The 19,821-nt window shown below is 32.2% G+C and overlaps 2 protein-coding genes across 5 annotated transcripts in view; one reads left to right on the plus strand and one right to left on the minus strand.

Annotated features, from left to right (window-relative positions):
* Positions 1 to 19,821, minus strand: part of LOC138938163 (protein O-mannosyl-transferase TMTC1) — a 122,814-nt gene that overhangs the window by 25,895 nt on the left and 77,098 nt on the right. For all 4 annotated transcript variants that reach the window (XM_070304954.1, XM_070304953.1, XM_070304955.1 and 1 more), the window contains exon 7: positions 11,099 to 11,288. In XM_070304954.1, coding sequence (XP_070161055.1) covers positions 11,099 to 11,288 — 190 coding nt within the window. The remainder of the gene's footprint in view (positions 1 to 11,098; positions 11,289 to 19,821) is intronic.
* LOC138938342 (serine-rich adhesin for platelets) lies at positions 847 to 9,670 on the plus strand. The gene is made up of 3 exons (XM_070305262.1): positions 847 to 936; positions 1,030 to 9,267; positions 9,470 to 9,670. Exons 1-3 carry the CDS (start codon positions 847 to 849, stop codon positions 9,668 to 9,670), a joined length of 8,529 nt encoding a protein of 2,842 aa, XP_070161363.1.

Below are 19,821 nucleotides of genomic sequence, written 5' to 3' on the forward strand. Positions count from 1 at the left end.
AAATTCTACGTAATGCTTTCAAACAACATTTAAACGTGTACAACCACATTCGCGAGGAAACAGAATGTTTTTACAATTGCTAGGAAGAGTATAAAATCCAACGATTAACGATAACAAGTAGCAGTTTTTGTCGAGAAGTGAAGAAAGAAATGATGAAAATTTTAGTGATCTTATCGTTTTTCCTGTGCTGGAGCTTTGTATCGCCTAATCCGCATCATGAAAAGTCAAATGACAAAAGTGTGAGTGTATCAAATCATATGAACGATGAAAGTGACACTCTTGCAGGAGAGAAATATTCGAATGAAGTATCCAATGGAAAAGATTGGAGAGAAGATCTTTTTAATTTTTTAAACTTGTTAAATCGTAAGGTATGTTTAAATTCAAATATTAATAGAAACGCAATAAATAATAAATAATATTCTATAAATAAATTAAATAATATTCTAACCAAAGATCATTTAAAGAATAATTTCAAAATTAAAATTTTTTTTTTTTTTTTTTGTATATTCCAATATGTGTTATAATAAGGAGGCAATCATAATATTATTTAAAGTATCTTAAAACAGTTTTATATACAATTTACAGATGTGTATATTAATGTATTTTGGATTTTAAAACATTTATCTCATACGGATTTTAAATGTAAAATTTCCGTTGTAGTTTTCCTGTTTTTGCTTAAAATAATATATTTTTTTATATAGCAGATATCGCATTAATATTTTATTAATATATGTTTAAATATTGCATATAATAATTATTATTATAACACATAATATTTAATTAAAAATAAATTTTTAATTAAAAATTTCGTATTTTCATATGGTTAAAATTATTTAATTTATAAATATGCAGGATCTGGACAACAATGATAAAATACATCAAGCGGATAAAAAATCTTTGCTCAAGTTAATCAATGAATTAATCAATGACAAACAAGTTAATCAAGGATCAAACTTTTTTAAAATTTTAAAATCAAAAAATAAGTTATCCGATAATTTATTATTTGATAATATCATTGCATGGCTTCAGAAAAATGTAGAGACAGTCAAGGATCTCTCTACAAATAATGATTTTATCAATGCTATTTTCAAAATAAAAGAATCTACATCTGATGAAAAAATAGAGGAACATAATGATCGTGCCAATAAATTATCCGATAATTCATTATTCGATAATATCATAGCATGGGTTCAGAAAAACGTAGAGTCAATCAAGAATCTCTTTACGAATAAAGATAATAATCTTACTGCTATTTTCAAAATAAAAGAATCTGCATCTGATGAAAAAATAGAGAAACATAGCGATCGTAACAAAAGAGACTTAGAAACATCCGCTTCAAAACTTTTATGGGCCAATTCTCATAAAGGAGGTATATCCAAACATCTACTCAAATTAAATGACGGAAGCAAAGTGTTAAAATCTGAAAAAGCAAGTGTCGCTGAGGCTTTAAACGGTCGAGCTGCAATTTGCAAAATATTGGCCCAAGCGAAAGCAAAGGCGGCTAAAGCAGCGCAACAAAAAAATCTTTATGATAATGATGACTTTAGTAAATGGCTGTTGTCTGGATCGTCATTTGATACAGATATTTTTAAACACCCTTTTCATCAATCGTCAGATAACGCGAGAATAACAGACAATAACAAAAATAACCATGTCAAAACCGAAAATGCCGATAATCAACATATATTTTTAGTATCGCATCATGTATCCAAACCAATAAATCATAATAATCACAATGAGATAAAATATAAGCTACCCGATTCTACAGCTATTGGCATTGATACTGATCGTTCGTATACAAAATTATTGCATAAATCAGAACATCAGGAGCATCTATCGCCTGAATATCTATCTGAACTGCAGAGTACCTCGGGAGAGGAGCACGGTTACGACACAAATGAAATGCTCCATAAACTTGCGGTATCACGTCACACGCACGGACTGTCATCCTACGAAGATGAAGAGGATACTGGGCTGCGACATACATCTTCACACGAACACGCACCGCATATGCACTTCCGTATAACAAAAGATCAGGAAACAGGAAACAATATACCAAAATGGAAATACGCAAAATGGATGCACATGGATTCGTCTGAAGCAGACGCATCTCGTGCCTTTCACTCTGCAGAACCGTACGAATTCGAAACATCGAATGAGAGAGAAGAGTATGGAAGAAAGTTTATATTTAAAACATTATTTGAACCTGGAGAAGATGATGGGAAAATTTATATTGGGCATAGAAATGGACAGAAATTTTCAGAAAAAATAAATATCCATGAAGATGAAGGAGATGAAACAAATTACGATCGTTTAGCGGATTCTTCATCTCAACACGACTCATTGATTGATCCGCATCAGGAGAACAATATCAGAAACAGAAATAAACAAAATCTAGATGGAATTCAACATTCTATTATCCATTCTGCAACATCAATGGAAACGAAAGAGGGAATTGAAAACAAACAATCAGGAAACATATTAATAACGAAAACTTCCACGGGCAAACCTGTGAACATCGATATCGAGCATTATCACTCCAGAGATCAGAATGTTGCCGCCAACAGCGCGAAATCATTTTCGTCGAGTTTATCTAATGATAAAGACAGTGAACGTACAAATAACATACTCGCGTCATCATCAGTCGATGGATCAGCTACAGTTGAAACAAAAACTGAAAACGACTATAGCCTTCTAGGAAGAACGCACTCTGTAATTGATAATGATGTGACGTCAACGGGGATTGAAATGGATTTCAGTGGGATTAAAAGTCATTCACCGGTCAGTTCATCGTTGGCTCATTCATCGTTATCTCACGCTCATTCAAAAACACATCTGGAAAATCAGAAAGTGCATCATAGCATCAACGGATACGAAGGCTCTACTGCTAATGTTGTCGCTTCCGAAACAAAGCATTTGATGGATCCAAAGACGATGAAAAGTCAGAATAAGGATCATGATTCAAAAACAAATCAAGAAATCATCGTCAATGTTGCGTCCTCAACAGAAACAACGCCTTCAATTATGGACGAGCATCATCATAGAGCTGTATCATCAAACGAACAAATCTCAGATGAAGAAGTTTCACATGAAGAAAATTACATAAAACCCAGAAGAAAATACATGGATTTGAAGAAAAAATATATAGATCATGCGCGATCAATGAAAGTGATCAATGTCGATGATAATAGTGCTGAAGTATTGCTACCAGAACTTCCACTTTATAAACACGGAAAGGACCATGTGCTTCATGATGTTAATGATTATGATTATGATGATTATGATGTTAATGATTACGAAATGAGTGATCATAAAAAAATTGTATCTGCTAAAGATTTAAAAAAAATACAAATTGATTACGATAATTCAGAAGACAAAGAAGACAAATTTACTAATAATATTAAAGTATCAAAAGAATCGCAAATGATTACCTCTAATGAACATTTGTCTCACGATCGATACAGTCAACATGAAAAAAATGATAAACATAACCAACTAAATTATCGTAGCCACCATAATAAACAAAATCGCCATAAGAATAATAACGAATACAATCACCATAATATCTATAATCAACATCATAGTCAAAATAATCATCATATTTTAGATGAAAAGGATAATAGTATAAAATTATCAACTGCATCAGATGCAACTGAATTTGATACTTGGAATAAATATATCTATTTTATTGAAGACCAAGAACGAAGAAACAACGAATCAAATGCATCATTTGAATCTTCAGCGTCTATTATCAGAAAAGGCAAAAAGCAAAATAATGCTAAACATGAAAAAATATTATTAAAAACAAGAGGAAGAAAATACATGTCAGATGAGGATAAACATCTAAAAAAGCATACGAATCTCTCTGACCCAGTTTTGCATTCTATAGAAATTAATAAAATAACGTCAACTAACAATAATGAAGAAAAAATGAAAAGCGAGGATAATACAAAAAATAGAAGCAAAATTATTACACGTGAAGAAAATCTAATTTCTGACGATTCTACGATCGATATTACATCACATACAAAACATAGCAATAAAAAAATAAGTAATAATAATGATTATTATTCTCAGGCTTCATCGAAGTCAATAAAAAACCCTCGCTCAGATATTCAGACAGAAACGAAACATATTTATGACCCTTATGGAGGAAACGCAAATGTTGATATTAATACAAAGCAGATTGCAAATGCGGCGCAGTTCATTGAATCTAAAAGTAATCTTCGATCTGCATCATCGAAAACATCTGAATCAGATAATATTAAAAAGATTATGGCTATAGAACAGGCATCAGATGAAAAAATATCCTCCAACGGTATAATAAATGATTATCAATATTATGATAATAATATATCTGATTTTTCTAAATTAAATGCTAAATCACAAATGAATACAAATCATTCAAATAAAAAATTAAAAAGTACCCACCAAATCAATGCGAATGTGAAAACATTGACAAAAGCTTCATTGAGTGATACGATAGATAAATCTCAATCTAATACACAAAATGCAATAGCTTCTGCTAAATCATCTGCGAAATCACAGATTGAATCTTGGGATTATTGGAATAATAAAAAATATAATGCAAATGCAAAAGCATCAGCGAATACAATTTCTGTTGATTTAAAAAATAAACGAAAGTCCGAATTGGGAAACACATCAATATTTTCTAAATTACCTGTGCAATCTGAAGAAGAGTCCGAAACATATTTAAATGACTTGGAGAATATTGCAATAAGCACTGCTAAATCGGAAGCATTATCAGGGGCAGCCAATAAATCTTCTATCGAATTAAAAATGAAAATGGAGCGAAAGTCGAACCATTTTAATAATGTTCGGAAAGATGCTAATGTAAAAATGTCATCAACAGCGAAATCCGATAATGTAAAAAACGAATGGTTGTTTTCGCCTTCCAGAATGTTCCAATCAAAAATTCATTTAACCGATAATAAAGATAATAAAATAAATTCTACTTCGAAAGCATCAGCAGAATCAATATTGTCCAATATTATAGATGATAACAATCGATCTCATTTAGAAAAATCATTCTCTTCGTCATCTGTTCTATCTTCGGAAAAGTCACAAGCAAAACATGAACATGATAATTTACAGAAAAACGAAACAAATGTTAACATTGCAGAAATATCAACACTATCAACAGCTTTCAATAATAGTGATAATGGACATAGGTATAATTTATCAAAATCATCATTGCCTTCTAAATGGTCAAAAGAAAGACATATAAAAAATAAGCATTATTCGGACAATATAAAAGTAAACCACAATGACAACATCGGCGTAAAAACAGAAATAGAAGACATTTCTGGTATTGTTAGAAGTTCCCATCAACAAGAATCAATAAATTCGTTATCATCGTCTTCTTCGTCCACAAAACCACAAATATTAAATAAAAATACGAAGACGATCATAACTTCTAACGATGTTTCTGATATAGATGAGCATAATTTATTGCATGCGTCATCATCATCACAAACTGCAAGTAAAAACAATTTAAATGTTCAAAAAAACGATCCTCAAACTGCTAATACTGCAACATTAACAATATCGGCACTTACCAACAATGATAAGGATAGACGAGAAGATAACATATTAAAAACAAAGTGGCTTACTGATCTAAAAAATAAGAACAATCTTGAGAAATTCGCGAATGATAAAAGTATTGAAAGAGACGAAATTATTAAATCAAAATTAGAAACTGCATTAAATGCAATGGCATCGGAAAAGACAGTAACTTCCACTGACATTGAGAATGTAATGAAAGCGTCATCATCAAGTAATTCAAAAGCGAAATCGTGGACACATAATGAACATGATTCAAATCAACTAAGAGAAGGGAAAATTATAATCAATAATTTAGAAGCATCAAAGATCTCACACAATATTAAAAATAATCATAAAAATAAATTGCTGGCATCATCTTTATCTGATTCACATAGTAGATCGGAAGAATTTGAAGATATTGCAAACAAAACAACAATGGAAACAATATCTAATAGCGCTAATAATATATATCATAATAATTTACTGAAAGATACGTCAATTATTTCGAATAAAAAAATACAGACAAGCAAGATAAAAAATGAAAATGAAATAAATGCTGATAATTCTGATACAGAAAGTGAGATTAATTCCAGACGGATGAAATACCTGAAAGGGATTAATAACGTGAATAAATTATCAACGGATTTATCAACTTTAAACAGTTTTAATAGCGAAAATCAAAACGATATATTAAAAGTGACTTCAGATAACTTATATACAGAGATGTCGCAAAAAGATCAGCATAAATCAGATTTTCTGTCAAATATTAACAGAATAGCCAATACTAATACCCAAGACAAATATTGGCATGGATTGATTTCTTCAACTGATACAACAATTCAATCAATGATTGATCATGAATCCGATATTTTAAAGAAAAAAGAAACAGTTAATTCAGAGACTCGCAATAATATTAAAAAATGGAACACTAAATTACAAACAACAACATCATCATCTTCAAATGCAGAATCACAAAATAGAAAAAAAATTGTTGTAAAACCTATAATATCCGCAGAGTCAACGGCCAATAATATTAATAAAAATGCACATAATCTAATGCAAGAAAAATCTGCATTTGATCCTACACATATCGCAGAAATAGATAAACAACATAGTTATGGCAATCAAGAAGCAGATGTGACAAATACTGGAAGAACAAGAGCAGAAATATCAAACTCTCAACGTTTCATGGAACATTTTAAAAATGACGCAAAAGAAAAGGCGCAATCACAACAAAATAATTTAAAACATCATAAAATTATTACTTCAAATATAAAATTGTCGGAAGGAACCAATTCTAGCAAAATAGAAAATGCACATCAGAAGTTATTAAAAGATGTAACGGCATCTAATTCACATACAAAAGTGCAACACAAATATATTAGCGATATTGTAAAAGAAAGTTGGAATGTTACTGGTAACGCCGCAACGTCAGCACAGACGAAGTCTTCCGAAAAAGTTGAAAATAAATCTCAAGAAAAATTGCTAAGAGACTCAGTGAAATTTAATTCATATACGAAATCGCAAATAGAAAATAAAAATGATTCAAGTGCTTCGGAAGAACAAATTATAGCAAGCATAGAAACATTAACAAATTCCGCGATTTCCAATAATTTTAAAAATGTGCAACAAAACAAGCTAAATAAGAATTTATTATCTGATCTAAAACTCCGTGATACGAGTAATGGAGACAATTCAGATCATCAGCAAAAATCAATACAAACGACATTTTCCAGTGATACGAAAGAACATGCAGAAAATGAAAACACTGTTAATAATATAGGGAAAAATTTAAAAGCTGTCACAAATACCATGGCATCTGCAATATCTTCGAATAATATCGAAACCACTAACACACAAGACTCATCACAAATATTATCATCATCCAATTTATACACTGCATCACAAATAGATAATGCACATTCAAGAAATATTGCACAAGACGGTCAAGAACGAATCTTTACGGTTACGCAAGCATCACCGATATCATTAGTAACTTCCGCTAATAATCAAGATAAGCAAAAAGAAATATTACATATTCAAGATCCTAAAAATCAAAGCTTAACGAAAACCAGACATAACGATAACAACTTCTCACAAAAAGTTTATGATGGTGAAGATGCTACAGTGTCAAGACAAGCAACAAGCTTTAATAATGATAGAAACAAACATCAAAATAATTTATTGAAAGCGACATCGTTAATTAATTCGTTTGCGGACACACAGAGCATGCAAAACGATGAGTCAAGTATTCGTAGAAAACAACAGTTAACTACTACAGATTCCATAGCATCATCGAATTCAAATATCTCCGGTTGTATTGATAATACTAATAAAAATCTCGAAAAAATAACTGGGATATCATCAAGTAATTCTTACGCAAAATCTAACGCGCAATATAAAAATCATGTAGATATTACGGAAAAGAAGCATATAGATATTTTTAACACAAACAAATCAGCAATAATTTCCAGTAAATTTAAAGATACGAATCAGAATAAATCGCTTCGAATAACATCTTCATCTAATTTATACACAGATACAGAAAAGAAAAATGATAATACGAACAGTAAAAAAAAAGCTTTAGATGCTGCTCTAAATGCGAAAGTAAAAACGATATCTTTTAATGATATAAAAAATATCGATCCACAAGATGTAATTAAGAAAAGTCTTTCAGAAACATCGTCGGACTTAATTTTTAAAGCACAGACCGAGATCGCGGATGATTCGAAAATTCTGAAGAATGACTATGAAAAGTCTGCAAAAGGAAACACAATTATTAAAACAAAAAACAATAATTACCATAATCAACAAGAAGATTTACATAAAACGCGATTTTTGTCAAGTGATGCTCAAGATAGCCAACATAACATTAAATCGATATCTTCAGGAAATTCTTACGTATCAGCTACGAATGAAAATATTGTTAAAAGCGGAAAGTCTAAAAAAGATGGAGAAACTTTTAACTTATCAACATTGGAAAAAATGAAAATACACAATAATATAAAAAAAGAACTGAATAACTGGCCGATTACAATGTCAGATGCTGCTGCTCTTGTTGAAGAACGCATAGAAAATAAGGATAAGTTTGACAATTCGAAAACAACTGAGAAAGTTACTGTCCAGAACAGTACAGAAACAGTAGCAAAAACAGCAGCCGCCAACAATATTGAAAACGAACAATATGATATTCATGTAGGACATCGAAGCAAATTGGAAGACAGTTGGAATGCTGAGACAAAAATTCAGAATGCTATTTTAGATGCTTCAATCGAGAAGACTGCTTTAAAACGGACGAAGAACAAGAGTGAAAGAAAAAGTATTTCGGATAATAAACTGGAAACGCTATCGTCTAATGAGGCGCATGCGAAAACACAAATAATAAACAAAGAAAAATATAACGTTACGGATACTTCAGAATCTTCTGTCAGTACTGAAGGAACGCAACGTTTGATCACATCTGCAAAGTCATCTGCATCTACATCAAATAACATGAATATAGATCTTGGCACAAAATATGATCAAATTAATAACAAAATGTCGATCTCGTCATTAATCACTTCAGTATCAGAAGATACTAAAGAAAGAGAAAAACACCCTTCCTCTGTCCAAACATCTTTGCACTCATCAGATAAAATAAACGAATGCAATAAAGATGTCGAGACTAGAAAATTTATTCACCAGGCAACTAACTTGTACAGGGTAAATATATCATGCTTTATTAATGCTTACTAATTATTTTAAATAATCAGAATTTATATTAAAAAGATATATTATGTAAAATAAATATATTTTATATTTTTTTATTTACTTTTCTTTAAAAAATATAAAATAAAAGAAGTTGATTTATATTAATAATTAATTTGTTTATTAGTAAAATTTTTAATTATTGTATTTTACATAGATTCTAGGCAAGGAACAGGATAGTGAGATCTTACTGATGAAAAAGAATTCCAAAGGACCTGTTCAAATAGCAGGATTCAAAAAGAGCATATCACCGCTTATTGCGTATCGATTAATTCCACGAGAAGTATATGAAAGAATACGTACAATACTAGCGAATAAGCAGATTTCTTGTACTAATTGTCCGCCCTCAAATAGGTAGAACAAGTAATTATACAATATACACATGATACATTATTTATTAATTAAAACTAATTCTATTTTTGTAAAATTTTTATACGGCTGTTAAATAGACTGTTATTTTAATACAATACATCATAATATAAATATTATATACTTTATAAAAATTCTCTGATGTGTCTTTAACATAATGATTAAATATAATATCACCGATAAATATTGAAATTATAATTCTCTGATGTGAAAACAGGTATAGTACTATCACCATCGAGATTTATCATACACGCATACGCATTGAACAATTTATTTAATATGATTGTCATGATTTATATTGCATTGTAAATAAACATTTACCAGATCAAATTTTAAAAAATTATTATCCGATATACGGTAAGCTCTCTGTATATAAAGACGATTTTATTGCTTTTCTCTAAATGCACATTTCAAAAATAAAATTTATGTTGGAAAATTTATGTTGAAATAAGAAAAAAATCTATAATTTTTTTGAGACGTTTGTAAAATCTGACTGCAATAAAGCATTTATACCTGTAGATATATACACATAAAGAGCTGATGACGAAATAAAAAGCAACCACATCTATAAAAAGATCTTTCTCCTCGGGGGCAGTCGCATAAACATATAGACTGCTTTATACGTAAAAGTAAGGATGACCTCGTTCGAAAAAAAGTCTGTTTCCATTTCGGACTTGCAAAGAGCTAGATAACCGCCGGCGGATAGAAAAGCGTGAAGCAACATTAAAAGATATGACCTCTTTGGAAAAATAACAACCATCATACAGATAGCAAACTTTAAAGAGATCATAATACCGAAGATATAATAACTATTATTGATGAATAATCCAAAAAATACGTTGGATAATAGATATAATTTACAAGATACGCGCTTAGCGTTTGACTTATAATTAGAGTTTGTCACTTGGTTACTACATAGGACTCTTTATGATCCTTGAGCCGAGTGCAGTTTCATCATCATCGACTATGTCGGTCGTGACTAACAGGAGCTCGAAGCACGAAGTACTATCTTTCTTGTTACACCACGCGTATCGAATTGTTAACTGCGGAATGACATTTTGCAGATGATAACCATTCATTTTATTTTATGTTTGTAAGATAGCTGATAATATCAGCGAATATACGATACCGGCCATTTGAAAAAACCTTGTTTATATTTCTCGATACATCAAAATAAAGTATGGAAATTTCAACAATCTTACAATTAATGTAAATTTTTTCTCAAAATATAATTTGGGAAAAGAAAATAGTTCGATCTATCTGTTGTTTGAATGAAAAAATTGAAAAAAGAAATTTAATCAATATAATGATAATGTTTTTGCGTGTAACAATTTATACGTATTTCCTGTCTAATTATAATTTAACTACATACAATCTATTACATATTTAACGGATTATGAAATTTTTGCATACTCACTTCGAAATCCGTGAAGGCTTTGTACGTGAGAACCAGACAACCGCCGAAAAATATACAGGTGGCCAAATTTCTAGTATCCGTAAAGGACGTAACCAAAGGAACAGATCCCATTTGCCAGTCATGCGAGAGTATGGCCGGACACAGAAGCAACCAACAATTCAACGATGCCAAGTAGCAAAAAGTCAGCAATCTGAAAATAACAATATAAAATTGAATATGTACAGCTATATAATGTAGCTATAAATAAAGTTGTACTCAAATTAACAATAAAACGCAGACAAAATTGCAGTTATTTTATTATGTTAATAATATTTTTTTTAATTCTAATCCGATTCAACCACTTTAAAAAACATCGCACTCAATTGACGAACAAGTTTCTCGCCCTAACGTTTCTTTCCGAGAGAAATTGGCCGCTCGATCGTTGCGACGAAGGCAACTTCTCACGATCGGTATTGTCCTCTTGGCACGAGCTGAAGAGCTCGACCAATGGAGCTGAAGTGGTACCCTCCAGTTGCTGACATCGAGGTTTCATTTTCTCACTATCAGCATCTACCGATATAATCACCGATATAACGCCCTACCCGGTATCTCCACGGCAAGCGTGGATCGTCTGTGCGATCGTCGACGGGGATATTCTCGGTGTATCGTCGCGCTTCCTGGGACGGCTTACTCGGCAAATCTATTGTCTCGCGAACAAGCCCACCCACACAACGTGCCACGGAACGCGCTGATAAATATTCGCCCGTGTCGTTGTGAGTGTTAATTCCGACGGCTCATGAGTCCCTCTAATTGTCCTCGGCGCCAGATGTGGCGACGTCACCCAGCATCGGCTCTATTCACCGAGTAGTCGAAAAGTAAGCGAGTAACACCGAGAAGCGAGGTGTAAGAGATTCTAAGCTTATCCACTCAATAAATTATCCAGTTGATACAAGATAGTATAAACTTATCTACGTGTACAGATAAGAGAGACATCACATAAATTACAATGGAAATACAATGATGATATATAGCGATGTGCGTATAAATTACATCGCGGTCGTTATATCATCGCATGTTAAATAAATTTTCTCTGACCATCTTGATAACGAGTCACACGTATTTTATAATATAGCTTTTTAATGTATTCTAATAAAACACAGTTTCGTTTAAAAAGTACATCAAAAAACGTACTGAGAAGTGCTGAAATTTAAATATAGAGTGGCTCTCTAATGGCTCCCTTGGCGCAAGCAAAATTTACATTCTGTACAGCAATTGTTTTAAATGTCTCACGATTTAACGATATTTATCCCTTTGTTATTTCATGCTTGAGTATCTATATTGTACTGCTACTTGCTAATTAATATCCATCTTGGGAAGTGAAAAAACGCTAAAAATGTAAAGCTAAAAAAAAAAAAGAAAACAAAGAAAATAATGTATCTCAGCTCTGAGCGGCCATTCTCGTCCCGAATAATTTTTCTTACCGTTGGCTATCTATATTTTCATTTCGTTGAAATGATTGATGAGATCGCTTGTGCATCACGAGCTTTCAAGACACGTAAATCGGAAGCTTGTAATGCAGGAATAAAAAATGATGTAAAATATCAAAATAATAATTTGTGGCATATATTAAGCGTGATGCACGTATTACGACATGAAAGTATTACGAAATAAGCAGAATAAGTTTTTTCCTGAAAAAAAGATTATGTGTATGTATACGTGTTTGGGTGGGAGAAAGTGATACACATCCACACGTTTACTCCTTTTAGAAATTGTAGACAAGAATTACTATAAATCTAGAAAGAATATTCTCAGATTTATGAATATTTTATAAGCTATCATAGATTCATCCAAATGCACTTTTCAGAGTTCGTGTAACTAATAATAAACTCGCAATTAATAAGAAATAAAGTCAAAGAATAGTCAGAAGGTAGAAACACTTTCTTATTTTTATTTATCAAATATATAATAAACGTAAATAAATAGCTATACTCTAACGAAAAAAATATATATTTTCGCATATCTTAATGTTCAAATTATTTAAAAAAAAAAAAACAGCACGTTTTCTTTACAAATCTATATATAAAATTTATTAGTTTGCGCATTATTTATTATTTATTATATAAAAATATATAAGCATTGTAGATGTTGAATTTTTTTACATTTGATACAGGAGAATTAATCAATTGGTTCAATTAAGACTATTTCATCAAGACGGTGCACGCTAGACATCGTTTCTTACTGATTTTACGATCGTTTGTCAAACCAACCAACTTCAGAAAAAGCTTTCTTTTGAAGCCGTCATTCACGTAGAAACGCGATGTCATTAGCTTTTAATCGTATCCTTCCATCAATTTACCCTCTCTTTCATTTAACCGTCCTCTTTTTCCTCTACACCTTCGTGATATGCGGATATCGATCCTGTCGATGCTCATAAACGGTAAAGTTTTCCACCCAAGTATTTTTGCGACGTTAAGATATCGTCGGCTTCCAAATTGCATGCATCATGTCAATTTGATAATAATAAATCTAAACTTATATTTTGGAAGAGAAAAACCAAAGTTGTATGAGTACGAGAGGAAAAAGAAGAAGAAATTAACATAAAAGTAATTCACGGGTCAAGAATAATAAATTAGATATATTGTCAAACTCTTTGTTAACACTCGCTTAGGATGTGAACGAAAAATGACCATTTAAAGTACTCGAAACGATTAATCATGTTTGAGAAATTCATAAAACCAGATGCAAAGGTGAAAACTTTAATCGCGTGATAAGTTCTTCGCACCATCGTCCGTTCGTTTCGCCGTCGTCGGCACGTAAGAACTTTGATCTCTCATACATGCTTTTGAATTCAGATGAAAGCAATTTCCCTCGATTACCACAGGTCGAGGTGCAAGATAGGCTACGATCGATTCGCACGTGTTCCTAAGCATTCACTTGGTGATTTCGAAGCGAGATTTATTGCATGCATAATCACGCAGCTTCTAAGCACGCGAATTGGCATCATTTTTCTATGTCAAATTTTTCAGATAGTCACCTCATTTGCATAAATGCAATTTCCAAGCGCGAAGTCATGCATCGTGTAATTAAAAACATATGCATACTTGTAACAATTTGTTGGTAATGCTTTTCACACTAGGTATATCCAATTGAAATGTGATAACCGAAATGTAAATATATGCATTTTAGTTAACGTCTTAACGTCTAGAGATAAAATTTTAATGTCTTCATTTAAAAGAATCGCTAACGTTATGTATTTTATTGTACAGATTCTATTAAAATATCAAACTTACAAAATATAGACCAAAAATTTAAAGTAGAATAATAAATTATCAATTTTTAATAAATAACACGGTGTATTTTGTTTCGAGACAGCTCGTATTATGTGAATAATCGCGACTGTCGTTACTAGTATCGTTATAATCGAGGAAAATAAATAGCGTGTCTTGAGTTTTTTATTTCTTACATCGTTCCTATCATAAATTATCTTTTGCGTTATCAATAATATATCTTGTATCTTTCTTTTCTTTTTCTTTTTTTTTGCAATAGACGGCATTGCGAAGAAAGTATGGACGAGATCGATATTATCGCAATACGAAGTGTCTGACTAGGAAACGACGCGATATCGTGAGAAGAGTAACGGCGCGGGAAGAGGTCTCTGTAATAGAGGTTTATTGGCAATTAATCTTGCGAGCCGGATGTGCCCGCTTCGTTGGGTACGATACACTTCCGTCTCAACGAGCGGCCGGTAAACCGAGGAGAGATGTATTGCACTGTACCACGAAATCAAACGTACGTCCTCCTCTCCACTTCCTCCTATTGATACCAATTCCTCCGGTATACCTGCCGTGCGTCTTTGCCAGTTGCGCCGGAAAATGTATTGTTCCTGAATCCAGTACTCGCGAGATGTCCGTCAACCTGATCTTGATCGAGTGATCTGACATATATAATACATAAGATAGCATTATATATTTTTCTTCGAGTCTACATTGCGCGTATCGCGCGTCTAATCCGTTAAACTTGATTGAAGTGCATCTATTTCAATATACGACATTTCGTTGACAAAGGACAAAGCAATTACGCGTTACGTAATTCATGTGTTTATTGTAATTGTCACGCTTTCCATGTTCATTCAACTATTGAACGCGCGAGTGATATCCTGAATTAGTTCTATGCAAGGGTATCGATTTTCTTTAAAATTTAATAGTTCCGTTCTGTTCTGGTAGTATCACAAAGAGGACAATAGCACACATCGGTGCATCGTTTCCGTGAATAGTAGTAATTCCGTTATCAAATTTAGCCTCGATGATCGGATTCGCGCAGGCTGCGATATTGCGGCTTGATTTTCAATCGATGATTCAGGCGTATAAATGCGTGCCTAGAGTATAAAAAAAGCACACGCTTGCTAATTATTCGTTATCGGAATTATCACCGAGCCACAATAATTGTCATTTTAGTTGATAATTAATATGAAAAGATGTAATTTTAATTATATTATTGTAATACTGTTTGCATATAAATATTGTAAATTCATAGCTGTAACACATAGCATTAACTTTTATATACTATAACTAATAACATTAACATTCAGATAGTTCTGCTTATTACTGATGGATGATGAGAACGGGAACAAAATGTTTATAAGTAAAAAAGTAATAGACTTTTATTTTATGATAAAAAATGCTTAATACATATAATTAATAGATATCTTAATTTTTTTAAACTTTTATTTATTGCGTTCAAGTTCAGATATTTTTTATGTATTATACTTGGCATGTATTTTTTTTTATATCTTTCTTTTAGAAAAAATGTTTAATTAATTATTTTTACGTGAAACAAATTTCTGTTTGTACCGCCAACGTCGTTATTATTTTACCTAACAATAAGTCAAATTAATGATTATTTGTCTTATTGAAAAGCATTCCCAGTTCCTCTTTAACCAAGAAAAGAATTAACCCCTTCGCTCTGTAGAGGTAAAAACAGAAAAGGATCAAGGAGTAAGAGAGAAAGTCAAAAACGATATACGTAGATATTGCACCAAAGCCGATTCGCGTTTTCCACCTAAATGCACTCTCTTCCATGTACTTTCGACTTATCGTCTAGACATTGCTGTTCGATTGGATTTTCTTCTCTCGCCGTTAATAACGGCATTCATATTAATTCGACTTCCGTGAGCCGTTTTAATTGACGTTTTATTTTAATAACATACACACGAACATCGGGATTCTCCTTCGGACTGTAAAGAAAAGAATAATTACACCGAAGAGCGCGATAAACGCACATTTGATCGAATAAAATGGCGAAGATATTATTGTACATCTTATCCTCTTATTGCCGTATATATTCGATGAATTCCAATCGCAATCTCCATTAATTATCCTACGTTGCGCTACTTAATTGTAGCGTTTAATTATGCTTCATTAAGTAGGCTTCTCCTGATTATCCTTTCCACATATATATGTTACACTTGATTTATCAAAACGATATTTATTGGTAAACGTAATGTGTATTCAATACACTATGATCATATGGAATTCATGTAACGCGAAATTGGATTGAAACGTTATTTCGAGAATAGTAGCAATAGTTATATGCTTCATAGCTCATAAATGATACATTGAGTAATACATACTAAACCGTCAAGTTATTACATTGTTAATTTCGCGACAAAGTTACTTTATAGCTGCTAAATGTGTTTTATATTAACATTATTATAATTAATATAATATAATGTAATTATTCTAACACACAACTTTTGCGAAGATAAATCTCGTTGCTGTAACTAAGTTCAATCGTGTATAAACTTTGATCACGTATGTGTCCACACATTATTTCTCATATATTCGCATAGAGTAATTTCGAATTTTGTGACGAAGGCCGAAATTAGAGCCATTAATACGGTCTCCCGTAAGTTACCTGAGAACATTAAGCACTCTCTATTTTAGCTCTTAAAGATTAATCAGTTTTCCACATATTGTTGCAAAATATGTATTTTGTGCAATCTAAACGCGATAAGTAAGATATAAACTTTGCAAATAAATATGAACTATGTAACTATATAGCACATAAATATAAATTAAACAAAAAGCATATATGTATTTCATCTTATCAGTGGATGCAGCTCGTATATCGTCTCTGGCTATATCGTTTCTTATCTTGACATCATAAAAAAAGCACTCTGACATGAGTGAAAAAGTAAATGGAGGAGAAACGGAAGACAGAAACTATGATAACGATAGTGGAAAGTAAGAGAATTAGTAAACCCACGTAGGTGGGTTTCTACGCAGATAATTTGGGACATGCAATCTCGATTTTCAACCATCCGGATAGGGTAAGACGTAGGTTATAACCGTTTCGCAGTGTAATTTATTCGACTTCCACCCTCTCCCGGCTGACGAACGAATAGAGCCGGAAGCGGCGGGATTGATTGATCGAAGGTGAAGCATCGCCTCGCGTTCGTGGCAGAATGCGCCGTCAGTCTTGGTTACCAGCATACGGAAACTGATGACAATCCAATTCTGCTGCGTACGAATTCGTCAGAATGGATTCAGGAAACGCGTTTTCAAAAGCCGCGCGTTTCGATTTAACTATTCCACTATCGTCTCTCGTTACGCTGATACCTCCTCTGGTCTATATTTCTACGACTATACGACGCGTCACGTTATAATGAATGAAATATGTCGGAATGGATTATAACATATAGAGTTCCAGGTGAAATATCAACGTGTAACTATATATAACAGATATATGCCGTTGAGGATTGTCAACGACATCTCCCATGATGCCTCGTTGCTATATAACCGTTTGTGTAACTGTCGCATTATGACGATGTACACGATGGATAAAGTCTTTTAGGATTTCAAATTTATAACCCCCTCTTTCTCTCTATCTCTCGTAAAAGAAAAAATAGCATTTACCAATACATTAGTTTACTTTAATAATGTCCCTCCAAATAAGATAGACTATAATAATTTAGTATGGCTATATATTGTCGAACCAACTTTGATATTTTTTTTTAAATATTTTATATCAAATTATTCTCCTCTCATATCAATATATAAGCATTAAAATTTTAGGCATATAAATTTTTAGATATTATAAAAATGACGTTATCTGGGTACGAGAATTTCGTCGGATTTATTTAATATATTTATATTAATATCTCTTATGTATACACGACACACACACTTGTTAATAAATTATAGTCATTCGAGATTTTAATTTCATTTTGTCAAATTTGAATACAAATGAGCAAGAGAATATCGAGTAATTATAATGTCATTTGATACGAGCTTGGTAACTATCTGTAATATATGAGATTAATGTTCTCTACGATAAATATCATCTTTACTACTTTATGTGTACAATCGTACGCGTGTATATAAAGCCACGTATACTTCCAGAACAATAATATTCAGTATGTAAATCCCCATTGCATTTTGTATTATATTCCATTTTCAAGCGAAATATCAGTGACACCAACGGTAAATCAGAAGAACTAATAATACAGTTGCAGAGCCATTGTTATTACGAGAAATCCTTTAAGTCGTTAGATTTATTCTACTTCTTGTCAATAATGATACATTATACTCAAGCATCTTTAAAAATGCAACATTAATTTATTACTATTTTATTGTATATTATTAGAGAGTAATTTTGCTAACGTAATGACACATGCATAAAGTTGCTAGAATCTCTCATTAATCATTATAAAATATTTTGCAATCATATACATATATATATATAATATATGATAATGTAACAACACGATACATATAAAAGCACCATTTGAGTAAGAAAGCCGATGCGGTTTACCCAAAGTGCTCTTAGAGGCAATAGAGAATTTATGTCATGCCGTATCAGTTAGTCTGAAACATTCCGCGGCTCCGGAGCTCGGTGTAAATGCGTGCTGTTAACCACACTCTACATCTTTAAGGCATCTCGGATCTGCCGCTGAGGCATCGTATACGGTAGAGCGGCGAAATTTCGCGGTCCTACTGACTTAATGTCTTCTAAAGTGGTTAATGGATAATTTAACGTCATCGCACAACCTAGCGTAGATGTATCTGTAGATAGATGCGTGTCGAGGTAGCGACACTACGAATGACTTATATCTCTCGTGTATAACGTGTTGATGGTTGCAAAATTGTCTACGTAAGCGACATGAAGCAAAATATAATTTTGTTCAAATGTTACTCATCAAGTTTACTCGGCAGTTTATGCGCACGTATTTTGCGTACGCAATAAAAATAATAATATATTCCTATTGAATCTTAGATCCTTAGCTCTTGAATAAAATCATTTTATCTACAATTATAGAACAACGCAATGACGATTAATAAAGAGCTGAGTGGCGGCTATTAACAACTAACTAACAACGAGAGAGAGAAAAATCAAGTAATATAATCCCTCCTACTCTACATATAATAAACCGTATCATCTCACGGGAAAGCCCAAATGACGGATGGCCCTTAATATCGAGAATGCCTTTATCACGCTCTGAATTTTGTTTTTTATAATCTTCGCTTTATCCTTTATTATCTCTCTTTTTTTGTGTCTTCTACCGAAAATATAAAATAAAATAAGGCCTATACATATATAGAGCGAGTTATCATGAAAACTATTATTGCACTCACGACACAGGTGCGATGCATCACACACCGATCTACGAGATATACCAAGATACCAGCAGACATTCCCGAGTCTCGAAACATCCACTCGTCTCTCGAGTATCGGCTAATTGGATA

Source organism: Polyergus mexicanus, unplaced genomic scaffold, assembly GCF_030449975.1.
Source record: "Polyergus mexicanus isolate NDT 795.1 unplaced genomic scaffold, iyPolMexi1.0 SCAF_12, whole genome shotgun sequence".
In the NCBI taxonomy this organism is placed as follows: Eukaryota; Metazoa; Arthropoda; class Insecta; order Hymenoptera; family Formicidae; genus Polyergus; species Polyergus mexicanus.

Coding starts and splice junctions, on each gene's coding strand:
- LOC138938342 (XM_070305262.1), top strand. CDS start 847: ATGCAGGATCTGGACAACAATGATAAAATACATCAAGCGGATAAAAAA. Junction 937..1,029: donor AATTAATCAATGACAAACAA/GTTAATCAAGGA, acceptor GCATGGCTTCAG/AAAAATGTAGAGACAGTCAA. Junction 9,268..9,469: donor AGGCAACTAACTTGTACAGG/GTAAATATATCA, acceptor TATTTTACATAG/ATTCTAGGCAAGGAACAGGA.